The 20,730-nt window shown below is 41.6% G+C and overlaps 1 protein-coding gene across 2 annotated transcripts in view; it reads left to right on the top strand.

Annotated features, from left to right (window-relative positions):
• Nucleotides 1-20,730, top strand: part of hectd2 (HECT domain containing 2) — a 206,144-nt gene that overhangs the window by 23,036 nt on the left and 162,378 nt on the right. For both annotated transcript variants that reach the window (XM_085994823.1, XM_085994824.1), the window contains exons 2-3: nt 1,447-1,567; nt 18,583-18,721. In XM_085994823.1, coding sequence (XP_085850949.1) covers nt 1,447-1,567; nt 18,583-18,721 — 260 coding nt within the window. The remainder of the gene's footprint in view (nt 1-1,446; nt 1,568-18,582; nt 18,722-20,730) is intronic.

The following is a 20,730-nucleotide window of genomic DNA, read 5'->3' as shown; positions in this document are numbered from 1 at the left end:
ACAGTAGACCCACAGCACGCAACACTTACCCTGGCGGGGTTTCCCGACGTTGGGAAGCCCACAGTAGAAGTGTCAAAATTGGAAAAAGCCTCTTAACTGCCTGTTAACTACCTGTTAACAAGCAGTTAAGTGGCTATAATCCTCTTTCTGCCACTAGGAGTCGGGTCCCTGCGCAAATCGGGGACCTGACCCCCGGGAAGATTGATTGGAGGCGGGTTGGAAGCGGGTTCAGGACTCGCTGCCAATCTTTTTGATTTTGCCAGCAGTCCCACCTCCAAACCCGACCCCTGAGCACTGGCAAAATCGCCCCCTAGACTTTTCACACCCTGTCTTAGGTGTGATAGATGTGACCTAGAGATGGGACATGCATTTATATAGATATATACTTGCATTGAAATGACAGATCATTTTTGCTTTCTTGTTCTTACAAACCTCTGAATACACCGTGCTACATACTCTTATCTCAACTTTGCATCTTGATTGTGTTGAAATCAAGACTCATTGTACAGTCACCTATTCTGACTCTTCCTCCCACAGTCTACAGGCTTTCAAAGCCCTAGTTAGGTGTGAACAAACCACAACTACTTTATTTATCGGGTATTCTTTCTCACTGTTTTCAATCTTGATGATGGCTTTATTTATAGACATTGCCTTTCTTGATGGTTTCTAATTTAAAAAATGGAGCAAATATCACAGAAATCACAGAAACCCCACAGTGCAGATAGAGGCCATTTCGGCCCATCGAGCCTGCACCGACACATATCCCACCCGATCCCCGTAACCCCTACACCAACACATATCCCACCCTATCCCTGTAACCCCACGTATTTAATCCCCCTAACACTAAGGGTCAATTTATCATAGCCAATCAACCTAACCCGCACATCTTTTGGACTGTGGGAGGAAACCGGAGCACCCGGAGGAAACCCACGCAAACACGGGGAGAATGTGCAAACTCCACACAGACAGTAATAATGGAACATTCTTACAGATTGTTCATTGGATTATATCAGTACCCAAGAGATTACATGATGAGGAAAACGTGAAGTTTCTGTGAACCCTTAGTTTGAATTATAGTTGTAATCTCGCTCTCTGGCATCTGTTATTTGATGTAACAGTAGTTAAAATAGTGCTAATAAATGTCTACAGACAGTATAATAGATGTGATAATATGGTTAATTGAGTAGTGTAATTACATTGTATTTTGTACTACATTTCTTTATATTTCATTATGTACTGTAACTTTTTCTTTAATTGTTTGTGTCCTCAGATGATCCACAATGAAAGACATTTATACTTAAAGTGGGGATAGCTGTTTGTGTAACTTGAAAGAATTTCGACAAGCTGTAAATGTTATCAATTATTAATGAGAAACTGTAATAATTGTTAAAGACTATATTTTTCTAACTAGTTTTAATCAGGCTACTTCTGCTTGTCTTGTTGCAGGGAGGTGAAAGAGGACCCAAAGTCCAATTTCCAACTTTTAGCAGCTTTATCTCCACCATCAACCAGAAGCAGGAAGGCATCAGTTCTCCCGCAAAACCTGTCCTACCTAATGCTAAACATGGTAATCGATTGTCTGCTCTCAGGAGTAATGTTGACTACTGCTTGTTGTGAGGTTGTGTTCAAATATGTTTTTGTCTGTTTGGCAGCATTTTGTAAATAGTTGTAGCTAAGTTTTGAAATGTGTTTCTTTTTCAAATTATATAGCTTTTCTTTTGGGACCTCCTTTGCACTTCACACTGTTCCCCCAGATAGGGTGGGCAGATGACATGTTCTCAACCTTTGCCCATGGCACTCTTGAGCTCAATGGCACTCTTGAGCTTGCCATCAAAAGTTGTACAACTGCCATTTTCAGAAGCCTTAAATTTAGAGCTAGGTCGCTCAGAGGTGATGTCAGAAAGCACTTCTTCACACGAAGGATGGTGGAAATCTGGAACTCTCTTTCCCCCAAAATGCTGTTGAGGCTAGGTCAATTCAAAAATTTTAAAACTGAGATTGCTAGATTTTTGTTAGGTAAGGGTATCAAGGGTTATGGAACTAAGGTGGGTAGATGGAGTTAAGATACAGATAAGCCATGATCGAACTGAATAGCAGAACAGGCCCACAGAGCTGAATGGCCTCCTTCTGTTCTTATATTCCTAATATTGAGAAATCATGGAGAATTGTAACGGATCAGACTTACCTTAGTGTAGTGCAGTGCATTAGTATCCCAGCCTCTCTGAATTGCAATTATTTAACTCGTTTTATATATAAAGTGAAATTCCAAGAAAGAATTGCCCAAGATAGTGGGGAGTGTGCACTGGCAGTGTGTGTTAAGTTTGCATAAGCAGTTTCCATTCTAAATATAGGGATTTATAATGGGAAAAATTTGACAGGAAGCGTGTGCAGATGTAAGGTTTTTAATATTACCATTCAATTTCCAGTGGCATTACAATGCCGAGCCAAGACCAAATACAATCCTCGTGTGATGTTAGGTTGGAGGGCAAAGGATAATTGGACCAGGGCATACAGATGCAATTCAGTCCCCATTTTAAAGTTATATTGTGTTCTTATTTTTATACTTTGATCTTGTTATTTATAACTTAATAGCAAAATCTGCTGTAATTTGTGAATTAGAGAAGCAGAGTTGTTAGGAGCTAAAGGGTTTCTCTGAAATACAGGCTGAGAAGCTGCAAAATTCATTTAAAAATGAGGTACCACAGTGGCCGAAGAGTGTAATTATAGTGTGACAAGTTTACAGAAATGGGTCCCATTATAAGTGGACATAGGAACTTAAATTAATGCCACAAATGAAAACAATATGCAATAGTATGGAACAGATAGACTGCAAGGGACACAAAGAATGAATGGGGGAAAAAGCAGAGATTTAAAGGAAATTTAATCCTATCAAAATTTGGCTCATTTAATTAACCCATTACTTTGATTTAATTTTAAACCTGTTAGCGTTGCATTTTTAATATAGCTGAATTTGGTTAATTATTTATGTAGAAAATGTAAAAATCCTGAACTTTAGCACTTTCACACGACAGCATTCCACTTCAGACATTTAAAATGCCATAATCCCCTTACTGATTGTATCTGTCTGATGGTGTCAGCACTTGGGTGCAGTATGCTTTTTCAAGAATTAGAATGAGCTGTTTGCAACTGAGGCAAAAACCTGAGACTAGTGGTGTGCTTTATACTGAAATTTGAACACATTATTGAAGCAGTTTAATCATGTAGCTGCAGCCTTTCAGAAAACCACTTAACAACAATAGCGTGTGGTTGTGTAGAGCCTTATCATAAGGAAACATCCCAAAGTATTCTACAAAGAGTAAGAAAAATATATAAAAGGAAGTTTAAAAATAAAGAGACTGAGCTTTATTGTCTTTAGGAGACATTAATGAGATATTTTTCAATTGAATTTTACTTTGCTTTAAATTTAACCTGTCCAGCACGGGTTTCCCGGGGCTCGGGAAATTAACCAGTGAAACGGAGGTGAGATTGAGCCGCAGTTTAGGTGGGTAATTAAACTTGTTATTGCCCCATCTGAATAAAAGCTCACTGATTACAGGCTGGTGTCTCAGTTCCCTCTGGCAAATGTTTGGCAGAGAGTTTTTGTGTGGATACAGCTTTTTCTAAACTTTGGAGGCTTTCAAACTGACGAGATCAAGATGGGAGGTGCGTTGGATGTGTTTGACAGCACATCAGAAGAGGAAGACCATCATCATCCATGGCAGCGATGACGGCTGTGATAGGATCAGGTGGTGCACAGGAGGGAGGTGCACAGGAGATGGGCCGAGGTCACAGGCGGCACTACCCCACGTCAGAGTTTACAGACAGAGGCTCAGCTTCCTTGACTTCTCGGAAAAGCAGTGCTTCCACAGGCTGAAGTTGTCATGTCAGGTAGTGGCAGACATCTGCTGCCTGCTGGACCTGGTGGCCATGCACTACCAGTGGCTGTGAAGGTCACCACTGTTAAGTCCGTGAATGATTGAGACACGGACTAGCAGGAGAGAAAACAAACAGATCTTTACTGGTGAAAGGCATAAACTAAACTAAACAACAGAGGCTCTCTAGCACCTTTTATACAGGGGTGGTCACTGCCGGTACTGCAGTCTGAGACCAGTTATTCTCTTAAAGGCACATACACAACAATTCCTCCCCTTTTAGATAAACAGTACATAACATTCATTTAACAACTAATGATAACGAATTACAATCACAATTACTGTTGCTAGATACATTGGTTAAGTTTAAGCAATTATAAGTTCAGTCTTTGAGGAGGCTTCCTGATTCTGTCTGGATAACGTCTCTTTGGGGTACCAGCTTCTTCTGGCAATGTTGAGTCGGAATCAATGTCGTTGTTTGGTTCATCTGCTTCCAATATTACCGGTTCTGCGGTAGCTGCAATTGGAACGTCGATTTCATTACCAGGTGTATCAGATCGCGGTGTGGAGTTGACGTTTTCCAGTGACTCTAAAATCTGGTCAGCATGGCGTCTTACAATGCTCTCCCCAACGTCCACGGTATACATGAGAGGTCCTTGTCGTGTACAAATCGTTCCTGGCTGCCATTTCTCAGTGCGGTAGTCCCGGGCCAAAACTGGTTGACCTATCTTAAAACTCCTGGTCGGCCTTTCATTCATATTCTGAAACTGCCTGTTCTCCACATCTCTTCGGACGTTTGGCTTAACCAAATCCAAGCGGCATCGTAGCCTTCGATTGAAGAACATCATGGCTGGAGTTTGGTTGGTAACCGCATGTGTTGTCCACCTTGTGTTGTAGGGATATATCTTCATTACACATTGCCTTGATAGCCTTCTTGAATGTTTGGACAAACCTCTCGGCCAATCCATTAGTGGCTGGATGATATGGGGCTGATGTGTAATGCTTAACACCATTGTTCTTTAAGAACCTCCGGAACTCTTCAGACACAAACTGTGGTCCATTGTCAGAGCAAATCTGTTCAGGCAGCCCATTCCTGGCGAATATGGTTCGTAAAACTGTGATAGTTTTTTCCGTGGTGGTTGAGGACATTTTTATTACCTCTGGCCACTTTGAATGTGCATCCACCGCAATTAAAAACATCGAGTCCATGAAGGGACCAGCAAAATCAATGTGCACCCTTTGCCATGGAGATGAGGGCCACTCCCATGGATGCAGAGGAGCTTGTGGTGGGGCATTTTGGACCTTCTGGCATCCTGCACAGCTCTTGGTCATCTCTTCGATTTCTCTATCGATTCCCGGCCACCACACAAACGCTCTGGCTAAGCTCTTCATTTTTACCCCACCCAGATGACCCTCATGAAGCTCATTGAGCACTCTATCCGTCAACTTAGGTGGAATTACTACTCTGGATCCACACATCAAGGTTCCTCTGCACACTGACAGCTGTTCTCTTCTCGGCGAGAATGCTGGCAGCAGTGGTTCGCCATGTGCTGGCAATCCCTTCACCGTTAAATCATAGACCCGTGATAGTGTCGGGTCATTCCGTGTTTCCTTTTCTATGTTTGCATTCGTCACAGGGAGACATTCGACTATGGTCGAGTGGAATAACTCCATTGGATCCACTGCAAGGTCTTCTTCTTCCACCGTCGGCAACGGTAGACGTGACAATCCATCAGCATTTCCATGCTGTTTAGTTCCTTTGTACTCGATGTCATATTGGTGTGCCCCTAGGAAAAGGAACCATCTCTGCAGCCGTTGTGCTGTCATTATCAGTACGCCCTTCTGAGGGTTGAAAATGGAGACAAGAGGTTGATGATCGGTTAGTAGAGTAAATTTTTGACCGTGCAGATAGTGATTGAACTTCTTCACCCCCCACACTAGGCTGAGGGCCTCTCTGTCAATCTGGGCGTAGTTACGCTCGGCAGAAGTTAACGAGCGTGACGCAAAAGCTATCGGCCTCTCCAAACCATCAAGGAATTTATGTGACAGTACCGCCCCAATGCCGTAGGGAGACGCATCACACACCAGCCTGATTGGCAGTGCTGGGTTGTAGTGAGCCAATACTTCCTTCGAAGTGATTAAGTCCTTACTCTTCTGAAAAGCACGTTTACAATCATCGCTCCATTTCCATGCTACCCCCGTTCGTAGCAGGGCGTTCAGTGGGTGCAGAATTGTCAACAAATTCGGCAAAAACTTATGATAGTAATTCACCAACCCGAGGAATGACCTCAGTTGCGACACATTTTCAGGCGCTGGGGCCTTAACAACCGCTTCAATTTTGTCAGGGGACTTATGTAACCCCTCTTCATCAATCACGTGGCCACAATACGATATCTGTTTCTTAAAAAATTTGCACTTGGGGCGGTTGGCTCGCTGCCCATGTTCCCGTAGTCTAGTGAGCACCTGTTCTAGGTTGTTAAGGTGTTCACTGTCATCTTCACCTGTCACTAGGATGTCGTCCAAGTAACACTGAGTCCCCGGAATCCCTTGCAGGACTTGTTCCATCGCTCTTTGCCATATCGCCGGAGCCGATGCTACTCCGAATACCAATCGATGATACTGGTAAAGACCTTTGTGAGTGTTTATCGTGAGATACTTCCTAGAGGACTCTTCAACCTCCATCTGCAAATATGCTTGTGCTAGGTCAATTTTTGTAAAACGCTTCCCTCCAGACAGTGAGGCGAAGATGTCTTCTATCCTTGGAAGAGGATATTGTACTGTGTGAAGGACAGGGTTCACCGTCACCTTGAAATCCCCACAGATGCGAATCTTCCTTGGCTCTCCGGACTTATTGCTTAACGTTTTCTTCATGACAGGAACGATGGGTGTCGCCCACTCGCTCCAGTCGACCTTAGACAACATGCCCGCCTTCTCCAGATTCTCCAGCTCTGCCTCGACGGCTGGACGAATTGCATATGGTACCGGTCTCGCTTTGAAAAACTTGGGAACTGCATTCTCTTCTATTTTTAACGAGGCGGTTATGCCTTTAAGCGTGCCCAGTTCTTGTTGAAATACATCTTTGGCGTTAGCTAAGATTGTTGACAATCGTCCAGGAGTGACGTCGTCATCTTTTTTACCGTCCACCGTCATTGCATGAATGGAATGCCAATCTAAGTTTATCTTCCTGATCCATTCCCGTCCCAATAACGGTGGTCCACCATTTGGCAGTATGTAGAGATACAATTTCCGTATTTTCTTGCCATTGTATTCGACAGGCACCCTTATTTTTCCTCTGGGGTATACTTTTTGCCCCGTATACGTCGTCAAGACGATGGATGTCTCTCTCAAGGGTATGTGTGAGAATAGCCGCTCATAGTCTCGTCGATTCATGACGGTTAGCGCTGATCCTGTATCCAATTCCATTTTAACTTGGGACCCTGCTATCGTGAGGGTGACCCAAATGGTTCGGTGATCCTCTTTTGCGATTACATTGTGAAGTTTGAGACAGCTTAATCTCCTGTTCTCGGATTCACTATCGCTCATCTGGTCTTCGGAACTACTGTCCGTCATCTTTTGTACTTTCTTGTACGGTTCCTTAGTAGCCTTTTTGTTGTCGCTGGCCTTCTTCCCAGACCTACAAACTCGTGGAATGTGTCCAATCTTCCCGCATTGTCTGCATATTTTGTCTTTGGACCAGCAGTCCTTCTGGTCATGGTTAGTTCTGCCGCAGCGATAACATTTTGCAGATCCCCGTGTCATTTCGTGGGTGCCGTATTCCTGTGGTTTTTGTTGAATTTCTGCAGCTCCCCTGGCTGCTGCTTCATACGATACTGTCACGCTGAAAGCCTTATCTAGCGTCAGCTCTTTTTCTGCGAGTAACTTCTTCTGTGTTCCTTCACTCAGGAGTCCACAGACAAATTTGTCCCGTAGGGTATCTGCCAGTCCTGCTCCAAACTGGCAGTGCTTTGATAGCTTGCGTAGTTCCGTAAGATACTCAGCATTGCTCTCATCTTTGTGCTGAGTTCTCCTGTGGAATTTAAATCTTTCTGCTATTAACAGCAGTGCAGGGTTTAAGTGCTCCTGTAGAACAGCACCAATTTCGTTAAAACTCTTCGCCTTCGGTTTGGCTGGAGTAATCAGATCCCGCAATAGGCCGTACGTTCTAGCGCCCATTAAGTTTAGCAATATTGATGCCTTTTTCCCCTCCGCTATTTCATTTGCCTCGAAATATACCTCGACTCTTTCCACATACGTGGTCCAGTCCTCTAATGTATTATCAAAAGCAGTGATACAGCCAGTCTTCGGCATCTTGCAAATCTAAAATGGTGCCTCCCGCGCTTTGCCTTCTTCCCCGATTTAACAAAATGTCGTCTTCCCCGCTGTTGTTAGCGCTGCTTTCCACGGTTTCCTGCGCGTTAAATATTAATTTGTTTTCTTTTATTATCTTGCTGCCGTGGAGCGGACCCTCTGGGACACTTCCCTCCCTCTTCTGAGGTCCGAACGCTGCCCAGCTTCGAAACACCGGCCGCGCCATGTATGCTCCACCCTCTCTCTCCTTGCTTCCCGACTCGCTGCCCGGCCCCGTTGAAAAGCCACCCGATCGAGCTTCAGCCCGCCGCAGCCCAGGAAGGATCAGCGCACTACCTGCCACCAGCCCGATTAGCTGGGAAACCACGGACCGAGGAACCCAGCCTGGCTCTGGACAGTCTCTCCTGCAAGTTTTGAAATCAATGATCGACGGTCGACGCCCGTTTCTCGAGTTTCAATGGCCTATTTTTTTTTTTTTTTCTTCTTCTTTCTTCTGGCTCCAACCTTCAACAACGTCGTCGGAGCTGCTGCTGAGTTGCAGGTAAGTTCATTTCTAACTCGTCGCCAGTGTTAAGTCCGTGAATGATTGAGACACGGACTAGCAGGAGAGAAAACAAACAGATCGTTACTGGTGAAAGGCATAAACGAAACTAAACAACAGAGGCTCTCTAGCGCCTTTTATACAGGGGTGGTCACTGCCGTCTGAGACCAGTTATTCTCTTAAAGGTACATACACAACAACCACGACCTTCAATCTTTTTGCCTCTGATTCCTTCCACGGCGCTACCGGAGACGTATCAAGGGTCTCTCAGTGAGCTGCACATAAATGCATAAGGCAAGTGATGGATGGATTGTTTGCCAGGGCTGGGAGTTACATAAACTTCCCGTGTGATGACAATAGCCAGAATGAGCGGGCACTCTGATTCGCATCTCTGGCTGGATTCCCCCAGGTACAGGGTGCCATCAACTGCACACACATGCCAATCTGAGCACCACCACAGCAACCAGGAAATTTATAAACACGAGATATTCATCCATCAATGTGCAGCTGGTGTGCAACCACAAGAAGAGGTTCATACAGGTGTGTGGCAGATTCTCTGGGAGTTGTCATGATGCATTCATACTGCGGCAGCCAACCTTTTAGTTCCAGGAAGGAGACTTGAGGGCTGGCTCTTACGAGACAAAGGATAACTGCTTCAAACTTGGCTCATAACACCTGTGAGGAACCCCCACCAATGAGGCGCAGGAGCGCTATGATGAGAGTCACAAGGTGTGCCATCGAGCAAGCAATCGGACTGATGAAGATGCACTTCAGGCACCTAGATAGGTCTGGAGGTACCCTACAGTACTTGCCAGCGAGGGTTTTTCTGAATGATAGCAGTGTGCTGCGTCCTGCACAAAATTGTGCAGCAGAGAAAATTGCAGGTAGAGGAGGAAGAAGGGGCTCATCACTCATCTACAGATGAGGAATAGATAGAGGAGGATGAGGATGAAGATGGGGCACCCATCGCCAAACTAGCCACGTACATTAATGCCAGGGATGCCCTAATAGCACAAAGATTCAGCTAGTGTTCACTCACACAGGAAAGCATAACAAATGAAATCCTCTGGCCCACTCCTACCATCAGCATCACCCACCCCATCTCTTTGCACTAAACAGTCCTTCAACCACACATCTACCCATTGCACATCCACCCAATGGGTCCTGTCATGTACTGACATTCGTCATGAAACAAGTGAAAGGGCAAGTTGGCACTCGAGGTGCAATAATGGGCAAGACGTGGAAGTGGTGCTAATCAATAAATTTATGCGGCATTATAAAAAAGGAAACTTAACAACATAACATTCTGTCAAACGCCCATGTGCATACCCTTGGTGAATTACAATTTCTTGGCCTTACGCTTCCTACTGCTTTCATGTGGTGCAACCCCTGTGGCTTCAGCAGAGGTAGAGGCAGGCTGCTCAGATCCCTGCCCTGAATGCTGAGATGCTTTAGGCCTGCACCCTCAGGGCTTTGTAGCCCCTGAGGCCTCCGCCAAAGACTGCTCCACCTGTCCTTTGAGCCTGCTCCGCCATTTAATAAGATCATGGCTGATGATCTACCTCAACTCCACCTTCCCGCACTATCTCTATATCCATTGAGTCCCTTAGTATCCAACAATCTATCTGTCTTGAATATACTCAAAGTCTGAGCAGCCACAGCTCTCGGGTAGAGAATTCCAAAGATTCACAACCCTTTGAAGAAATTTCTCCTCACTCAGTCCTAAATGGCCGACCCCTTATCCTGAGACTGTGACCCCTAGTTCTAGATTCCCCAAGCCAGGGGAAACCTCCTCCCTGCATCTACTCTGTCGAGCCCTGTAAGAATTTTATATGTTTCAATGAGATCACCTCTCATTCTTCTAAACTCTAGGGAATATAGGCCTTGTCTACTCAATTGCTCCTCATGGGATAATTCCCCCATCCCAGGAATCAGTCTGGTGAATGTTTGTTGCAATCCCTCTAAGACAAATATATCCTTCCTTAGGTAAGGAGACCAAAACTCTACACAGTGCTCCAGGTGTGGTCTCACCAAGGCCCTATACAACTGTAGTAAGACTTCCCTACTCTTATACACCAATCCCTTTGTAATAAAGGCCAACATGCTATTTGCTTTCCTATTTTCTTGCTGCACCTGCATGTTAACTTCTGTGATTTGTGTACAAGGCCACCCAGGTCCCTTTGAATACCAACATTTCCCAGTCTTTCCATTTAAAAAAAATATTTTGCTTTTCTATTTTTCCTACCAAAGTGGATAATTTCACACTTCTCCACATTATATTCCATCTGCCATGTTTTTGCCCACTCACTTAACCTGTTTATATCCCTTTGCAGCCTCTTTGCGTCCTCCTCACAGCTTACTTTCCCATCTAACTTTGTATCATCAGCAAGCTTTGATACATTACATTCAGTCCCCTCATCTAAATCAGTAATATAGATTGTAAATAGCTGAGGCCCAAGCATTGATCCTTGCAGTACCCCACTAGTTACAGCCTGCCATCCCAAAAATGAACCGTTTATTCCTACTCTCTTTTCTGTCCGTTAACCAATCCTCAATCCATGCTAGTATATTGCCCCCAATCCCGTGAGCCCTAATTTTGTGTAATAACCTCTTGTGTGGCACCTTATCGAATGCTTATTGAAAATCCAAATACACTACATCCACTGGTCCCCCTTATCTACCCTGCTAGCTACAACCTCAAAACATTCTAACAGATTTGTCAAACACAATTTCCCTTTCATATATCCGTGTTGACTCTGCCCACTCATATTATGATTTTCTAAGTGCCCTGTTACCATGCCCCTAATAATAGGTTCTAGCATTTTCCCTACTACTGATGTCAGGCTAACTGGTCCCTTTTTTCTCTCTTCCCCCTCCTTGAATAGCAGTGTTATGTTTGCTACCTTCCAATCCACGGGGACCGTTGTAGAATCTATGGAATTCTGGAAGATCAAAACGAATGCATCCACTATCTCTGTAGCCACCTCTTTTGAAACCCTAGGATGTAGGCCATCCGGTCCAGGAGATTTGTCAACTTTTAGTCCCATTAATTTCTCCAGTACTATTCCTTTACTTATACTAATTTCTTTAAGTTCCTCATTCTCGTTAGACCCTTGGTTCCACGCTATTTCCAGAATGTTTTTGTGTCTTCTACAGTGAAGACAGATACAAAGTATTTTTTAAATGTCTCTGCCAGTTCCTTATTCCCCATTATAATGTCTCTTGTCTCTGCCTCTAAGGGACCCACATTTACTTTCGCTAATCTTTCCCTTTTTACATACCTATAGAAGCTTTTACAGTCTGTTTTTATGTCTCTCGCAAGTTTACTCTCATATTCTCAATTCTCTTTCTTTATCAATTTCTTGGTCATCCTTTGCTGAATTCTAAAATCGTACCAATCGTCAGGCTTGCTACTCTTTTTGGCAACATTATAAGACTCTTCCTTTAATCTAATACTATGTTCTGTAGCACTTGTGCTTGAGAACTGTACTAAAATTAGAATGGCAGTCGAATTGCACTGTATCAAAGCTAATTTCCCTTCTGCTTAATACTCTAAAATCTTTTCCAAGTTTAAGGTATTTTATGTGACATTTGTCAGGAAAACTTATTGGGATGTTGAGGGAGGTATTTTATTCAGCTGTCGCAATTAAGCATACCATGTTGTAGTTGCTGTAACAAGGGGAGCTAAAGTTCATTCATAACATACATGCAAGTACTTGAGTATGTATGTCTTCTCAGCCATTGATTAAATTATTGGGGATTTAATGTACTATGGGCATTCAACATTTTTTAAAGTGAAGACCACATTCAGAGGAAAGGAAAGATTAAATTCTTGCAAAGTAGAGAGGCCGAGTGGGCTGGGGCCTAGGCGTGTGGCCATCCTAGTCACATAGTGTGGCTGAGTAGGTCAGGAAAATGTGAAGAACTATGGACAAGAACTATGAACAACACTGGAATCTCCCCTCTGTTCCTATCGTGCTGAGGTGCTGACCTTCCAACCTTTCTTCTCTACTCAACCCTAATCTCCCATTTGGCCCATTGGTGGAAAAATATGGTGAAGTATTATTGCAGTTGTAACAACCTTCAAATATAATCTATTAAATCTGACATGACACATGACACAAATCTATTCCCACTACATATAAAAACATGCCTGTAAGAATATAACATTATAAAGTAACATTGCTGATGGTCCATGCTAGCCATGTGATTTCATAGTCACCACTCCAATCTCATTCTGACAACCAATCCCACAAGAATAAGCAATAGCCATTTTTTTACTTTTACTGTCTGCCAATATTATCATTTTTATCTATTCTCCTTTTATTTAAATTCCTTACTTTTTATTTTTAGTTTCCTACCTTTAAATTATTATTAGTGCTCTTCGCTATTTTCAATGTGTTTTTCCTGACCTACTCAGCCACTCTGTGACTAGGATGGCCGCACGCCTAGGCCCCAGCCCACTCGGCCTCTCTACTTTGCAAGAATTGAATCTTTCCTTTCCTCTGAATGTGGTCACATGCAAAAGCTTAGCATTCTTTCTCTGCTCAACCTAAATTTTCCTTCTTGAGCCCAGCTTAGGCTTCACTCTATAGGTCTGGGCTTAGCCTGTGGTTCACTTTCCAGGCTCCGGCACAAACTCTGCTCTACTCCACAATTGTAGGTCCAGTTTTTGTTCCGTTCTCTCCTGGACTGCATTTATAATATTGAAATTATTAATTTATTGATTATGTAACATTTCATAATTTTGCAATGCCATCTTATAGCATCTAGATAAATAAAAAGATCTTGTCCATAGTTCTCCATGTTCCACAGATGTGATTGGTCCATGCTAATTATGTTGCTATAACATTATCACTCGTGTGGTTACCAGGAATCTGTCCCTGTTCTCCTGACCAGACCACCACCCTGCAGCCAAGCCACTTGCTTCCCTGTTCTCTGCAAGCTGAGGCTCCCAATTCCTGTTCCCTCCCAATTTAGGGCTGCCCATGTGTGCAAAGGCAGCCAAATGAAACACAACCTATCCTTTTAGTTCTCAGAAAGGAAAGTTTCTGCGGTTTCAGAGGTTTGGAGCGCCAACTCTCACTCCAGGTCTCCGTGTAAAGTGAGAGGAAAAGTTAAGAGTGACGGACGTACAGGAAAAAAAAGTGCTAAACATGTGGGGGAAAAAAAGTGAAAGAAACCATGTGAGAAGCACATAGAGTATGCAACATAAATAAGGAGAAAGAAAAGCATAGAGAGAAAAAGATAAAGGGTGTGGGGCACGCAGAGAACATAAGAGATATACAAAAAAGAGAAAGGAAAAACTTGGAAAAAGGGAAGGCATGAGAGGAGTCGTTGACAAAATACAGATGAAGAGACCTCAACAAGAGAAAGTGAGAGACAGAGGCAAGAAAAGCAGACAAAGTGAAAGACTGGGAGAGCAAGGCAGAAAGCGTTAGAGCGGACAAGCAGAGAGCCAGTTACACGAAGAGAGACACAATTTTATTTGTACATTAGCAATGTAATGGGTGATTTAAAAAAATTATATATCTACATATTTTATTTATTTACAGAATTGGGCTTAAATTAAACTGCAGTTTGCTTCCACCCCAGTTTGCCACAAACATATGACCATCAATTTTACGGGGTTTAAGTTATTTATATTCTTTGTAGCACCTTTAGTTACGTTTCAAAGATCAATGCAGCATAAATGCAGATTACTTGTTTTCCAGCTGTCAACTGGCTTTTAATAATTCTTCAGATCTTGTGTATTCTGTTGTATCAAATACTTTGAACTTCGTGCTGCATCTTCTTCACTTTTTCTGATTGTAACTGATTGAAGCTGGGGTTGTTTTATATGCTAATGGACTCTTTTTCTGGGCAATGTTTGTGTCACGTACAGCTGTGTGCACACGACACTATTGTGCATTGTGTAAACATTCCACATGAGCAGGATCCTCTGTCAACTGATTTCAGCATTGCTGCCAGTTCAAAAGCATGATTATGCAGAAAGTGCTCGGGTCCACTCTAATCTGACATTTTGTTAGCTTTTGTGAAAATGTATTTGTTAATATTCACATTAAGACTGTGCTGAAACAAGCCTTTCAGTACCTACAGATAATGCTGCAGAAATAAATTTAGTAGATTTTTAAAGCCTCTAATTAAATTACACTTTTACTAAAAATCACAAAATGTGCAATGCTGCTTACAAATTGCAGCCTATGGGATTAAATTCATGATTCACAAGCTTGAACTATTTTCTGGACACGTTTGTTTCAAGCAGATATGTTTTGAACACATTTGTATCGCTTGCCAAGTCAGTGATTTTTCCAAGAGATTAATGCCATTGTTGATTTCATACCACACTTATTCTCTTTCCACAGATTCTGTGTGTCTCATTATAAATACATTTAGAAAAGATTTCAGTTTCCAAACCTGTCCTTAGCAACTGAACTACAGTGAATCCATGACTCCGTTACCACAGCAACGAGAATCTCAGAACATGTTAAAGCCAGCTCCAGTGAAGGAACATATTCACCCTTATTGTATTTACCTTTGCCCAGCAACATTATGATGACGTGATATTGTAATATTTCAAGACTGTGCTATATAATTCAGCCGGCTCTGAGTTTAATATTTTGCAAACCCAAGTTGTATTTTGAAATAATAGCTTGGTCCATGTATTTTTGTTTGTGCTCAAATGAGAACAAGGCTATTTTGCCTCAGGAATGGGGTGATGTGAAATAATTTAAACTGTTCCAAATTTAGCTGAACCTATGATGCATGGTATGTTTAAGTAGTTTTTTTTATTAATTACACACCACCCGTATAATCATGTTCTCATAGGATATTTTTACTTTGAACTTTGGTTATACTTTTTTCTCAGATAAATGTTTGAGTTTTATTTATTATCAGTACAAAATAAATACTTGTAGCTACCAAATATCCAGCTTTTCCTTTGCTAGGTGAATTATTTATCATCAAGTAGTGGAAGATTTTTATGCATTGCTTACTTAATTTAAATTTTGTAATAAGAATACTATGCTATCCGTGCCAAAGTCAGATATGCAGTATATTCTTATGGAATCTTATGTCACTGGTACATATTCCTATCATATTTTAAAAAATAATCTAATTCTAGCTATTTTCACTAGCTTCTTAACTGTCTCTAATAATTTTATATGTGATAATGTATTGAAGTACCAAAGATTTCAATCTATTTAGAGGCCTGTGCCATATCATGTGATGCATTTCTTTCATTCCCCAAGAATTAAGGGATGAATTTCCTCACAATTATGATGCCACAAAGTTAGTACATTTATCAAAGGGGAGGAAACCAGAGGGGTGAAGCGTGGGGCAGGGGGTGGGTGGTGCATTGAGTACTGCCAAGGTGGTTTAATTTCCTGCAGCTTTTTATTGCACTTAGATGTGCTCAATGGGGCTTTCAGACCATCTTGGTGGTGGTCAGGTTAAGATTCTTTACCACCATTTCTTAATTTTTAATCAACCCTTCACTATACAAGGGAACAGTAGTCCAAGCAATTTGTGCCTGCTAAAATTTTAATATATTGTCTAAAGTTACCCAGGTTCGCGGAAGATGGAGGAATGACTATCTACTCGTGTGTGTGTGTGTGCGCGCATGCCTGCTTAGCAATTGTTTCCTGGTTCATCAGCAGCCTAATGGCAATAAAACACAAGCAGTTTTGAAGGATATGTAACTTCTTCATTTGTTTATCCTCCATCTATGAGTAGTGTATCGCTCCAAACTATGGGAGAAAATTTCCAAGTGATGCTGTCTACTGAAAAATTACATCAGAATATCTCTTGTGACATCAGCTGATTGATGTAAACCTGAGTTTCAAGTCAAGCTTATACTTGTCCTTCAAACAATTGTCATTTTTGCTGCATTTCCTTCATTCATTTGCCTATTTCAGTAGTTTTACATGTAGTAGGTATCACTTTGTTTGCAGTTGGGTTTGAGTACTGAGCGTTGAAATTTTAATACCTTTGTATTTTGGGTCTAATAGGTCTTTCGGGCTATTTCAAATCTCAGTTTTTGTACATGCCTACCGCACCTTGCATGGACAATAAGTGTTTCTGACCCAGTTCTTGCATGTCAGCATTTTTTAGTAAAAATAAGCATGTATTTGAATTTTCGCCGTGCGGCCCGGGACTGGCCTCTGTGATTGGGCCACGCAGCCCCTTAAAGGGGCCGTGCACCTGCTCAGAGGTTGCTCCACCAGTTTTATTTGGAATAAAATCAGAAAATGCTAGAAACACTCAGCAGGTCAGGCAGCATCTGTGGAGAGAGAAACAGAGTCAACGTTTCAGATCGATGACCTTTCATCAGAACATATTAATCTGGCGGCATATTATACTTTGTTTTATTGCCAATTACATTACAATGGGGCAATGGTTCACCAGACTGAAAACACAAACATTGAAGCTAATATCAATAATGCTCTTGGGATTACAGATGTCAGAACCGTTTGGAAGATTTTACAAATGTAGAATACTGGTAATTGTGGTGGTGCAGCCATTAAAAGCTCCAACATGCTAGCTCATGGAGTGATGGGATGTAGATGTAGGCCAATGATTTCCTGATCACAACCACGCCATCACAAAAAGATACTTAACTGAGGCTGGGTGTTTCCCACGAAGGGAGAAAGGATAAACTGGAGGATATCACCTCGGTTTGTTTTTGTGAAGCTCCCAAGTAACTGGTGATAATAGCGTTTGTTGTATTTTAACAGTCTTGTTCTGTTGAGTAGTAAAGAATTCAGTCTTATGGTTACAATCACTTTATTTTTCCTACTTTAACATTAAAAAAAAATCTAAAAGCAGAGTACAACTACTTCAGAGTATAATGCAGTTCACAAGCGGAGTTTTGTCAGCAATTCTGAGTGTAGGCTCAAAAAAGTCTTCTCTCTTCTCTCAACTTAACACAAACACTTCTTTCTTATACACTATTCTCTTTATCAAACTGAAAGTGGCCTGGCCTTATTGGTAGTCTCCAGTCAAATGCACTGTCCTTCAGCTGATTCTTACGCATATAAGTTTACATTTCTCATACACCAACATTGTTAGTTTATATTCAATGTACCATCCTTCAACCGATTTGTACCCTTTTGTGTAGGTTGCAATGGTATGTGGTGGGATGTTTACAGTATGGCAATACTATAAACGCCCAAGACCTTACTTCAATCTTGAACACTGGCTGTTGCTAAGTGAAATCTCTCTCTCTCTCATGATGCCAACCATCTTTCTTCCCCTATATTGAATGAACTAAACATGAACATATTTCAGAAGTCGAATTAACTGAGTTCCATATGCCAACAGCGTTGGTCGATGATTGGGATCAGATTGCCTGCCGACCTTTTAAGCTTGTATGGTACATGGCCTGGGCGAAATAATAGAAATAGGAAGGCAACAAAGGAAGAGAAAATAAAAATGTTGATTCATACTGGATTTGAAAGGGTTCAGTGGATCGCTTCAAAAAAAGTATTCAGTGTATATTAATATACACTGTAATAAGATAAATATAATTAATCTACATTTGTAAAATCTTCCAAACGGTTCTGACCTCTGTAATCCCAAGAGCATTATTGATATTAGTGTCAATGTTTGTGTTTTCAGTCTGGTGAACCATTGCCCCATTGTAATGTAATTGGCAATAAAACAAAATATTATATGCTGCCAGATTAATATATTAATAATATTAGTAGACAAAAATGATTTAAATCCAAATTACATTGTTGTCTTACTGTAGTTACAAAAAAGTGTATGAGAATTTGGGCATCTTTTAAAATATTATTCAAGACAAATTTTACACTATAAATTAGTTGTGATGTGACATTCTTCCCTCTCCTCTCCTCACAGTGCGAGAGCTACCACCTATTAACCCAGATGTACGTCAAAAGCAACGCCTCTCAATAGAGATTTTGCCCTCTGAAATGAAAGCCCCACTCCCTCCTGAACCTATTCTTCCCATTCGTACCAAAACAGTGAAGGAATTTCAGTAAGTATAAAGAACTGACTGAATTAAATCTGTTTGCCTATTCACACTTTCTGCACTGTGTTCTTTACTACTTTCAATGTGCTATTAATTTACCTTTTATTATGAATTCACAATAATACCAAAAACAGTAAACACAAGCTTAAGCAAAAGACATACTGAGAAAATGTAATTAGAGATGCAGTTTGACAGCTCAAGTTCGATCATACTGATCCATTACAGGAAATTTGCCCAAAAATCATGGGACAATTGCACAAGAACTGAGGAAACATATTTTGAATCCAAGCACAGCTAATTGGGCTTTAAACTAATTAGTGGGGGGGGGGAGGTTTCAAGAGAGTGAAAAATAAAAATGTCAGCAGAGAAGGCAATAGTGCAAGGTAGCAGTGGGGGAATTAAAAACCAGAGCATGTCAGGAAGGGACAGAATATATAAAGTTAAAGTAGTAAAGGGGGTAAAAGCCGGAATAAATTGTCACAAAACATACTTAAAAGTTCTTTATCTGAATGCACGCAGCATTCGTAACAAAATAGACGAGTTGACGGTACAAATAACTACACATGGGTATGATCTAGTGGCCATTATAGAAACATGGCTGCAAGGTGACCATGACTGGGAACTAAACATCCAGGGGTATTCGACAAATAGGAAGGACAGACAGGAGGTGGGGTGGCTATGTTAATAAAGGATGGAATCACTGCAATAGTGAAAAATGATATTGGGTCAAAGGATCAGGATAGTGAAACAGTTTCGGTGGAGATAAGGAATAATAAGGGGAAAAAGTCACTAGTGGGTGTAGCCTATAGGCCTCCTAATAGTTGCAACTCTATTGGTCGGAGTATAAATCAGGAAATAGTTGGGGCTTGTAATAAGGGAACAGCTATAATCATGGGAGATTTTAACTTTCATATTGACTGGACAAATCAAATTGGGCAGGGCAGCCTTGAGAAGTGTTCATAGAGTGCATTAGGGATGGGTTCCTTGAGCAGTATGTTACTGAACCAACCAGGGGGCAGGCAATCTTAGATCTGGTCCTGTGTAATGAGACAGGATTAATAAAAAATGTCCTAGTAAAGGATCCCCTTGGAATGAGTGACCATAACATGGTTGAATTCCAAATTCAGTTGGAGGGTGAGAGAGTTGGATCTCAAACCAGCGTACTAAGCTTAAATAAAGGAGACTATGAAGGTATGAGAGCAGTGTTGACTAAAGTGGACTGGGAAAATAGATTAAGGTGTAAAACGGTACATGAGCAGTGATGTACATTCAAGGAGATATTTCACAACTTTCAAGAAAAATATATTCCACTGAGGAAAAAGGGGCACAAAAGAAAAGACAGCCATCCATGGCTAAGTAAAGTAATAAAGGATAGTATCCGACTGAAAACAAGGGCATATAAAGCAGCTAAATCTAGTGGGAGGATAGAAGATTGGGAAGCATTTAAAAGCCAGCAAAGAATAACTAAAAGATTAATTAAGAAAGGGAAGATAGATTATGAAAGTAAACTAGCAAAAAATATAAAAACAGATAGCAAGAGTTTCTAAAGTTATATAAAAAGAAAAAGGGTGGCTAAAGTGAATGTTGGTCCCTTAGAGGACGAGACGAGGAAATTAGTAGTGGGGAACATGGAGATGGCAAAACTGCTGAACAAATATTTTGTATCAGTCTTTACAGTAGAGGACACTAAAAATATCCCAACACTGGACAACAGGGGGCTATGGGGGGAGGAGCTAAACACGATTAAAATCACTGAGGAGATGGTACTCGGTAAGATAATGGGACTTAAGGCAGATAAATCCCCTGGACCTGATGGCTTACATCCTAGGGTCTTGAGCGAAGTAGCGGTAGGGATTGCGGATGCATTGGTGGTAATTTTCCAAAACTCCCTAGATTCAGGAAAGGTCCCAGCAGATTGGAAAACTGCTAATGTAACGCCCTTATTTAAAAAGGGAGGCAGACAGAAGGCTGGAAACTATAGACCAGTTAGCCTAACATCTGTGGTTGGTAAAATG

Source organism: Somniosus microcephalus, chromosome 8 (assembly GCF_052327205.1).
Source record: "Somniosus microcephalus isolate GS21.2 chromosome 8, FLI_Smic_1.0, whole genome shotgun sequence".
Lineage (NCBI taxonomy): Eukaryota > Metazoa > Chordata > Chondrichthyes > Squaliformes > Somniosidae > Somniosus > Somniosus microcephalus.
The sequence above is the reverse complement of the archived record's forward strand: the minus strand, read 5'-3'. Positions and strand labels throughout refer to the sequence as shown.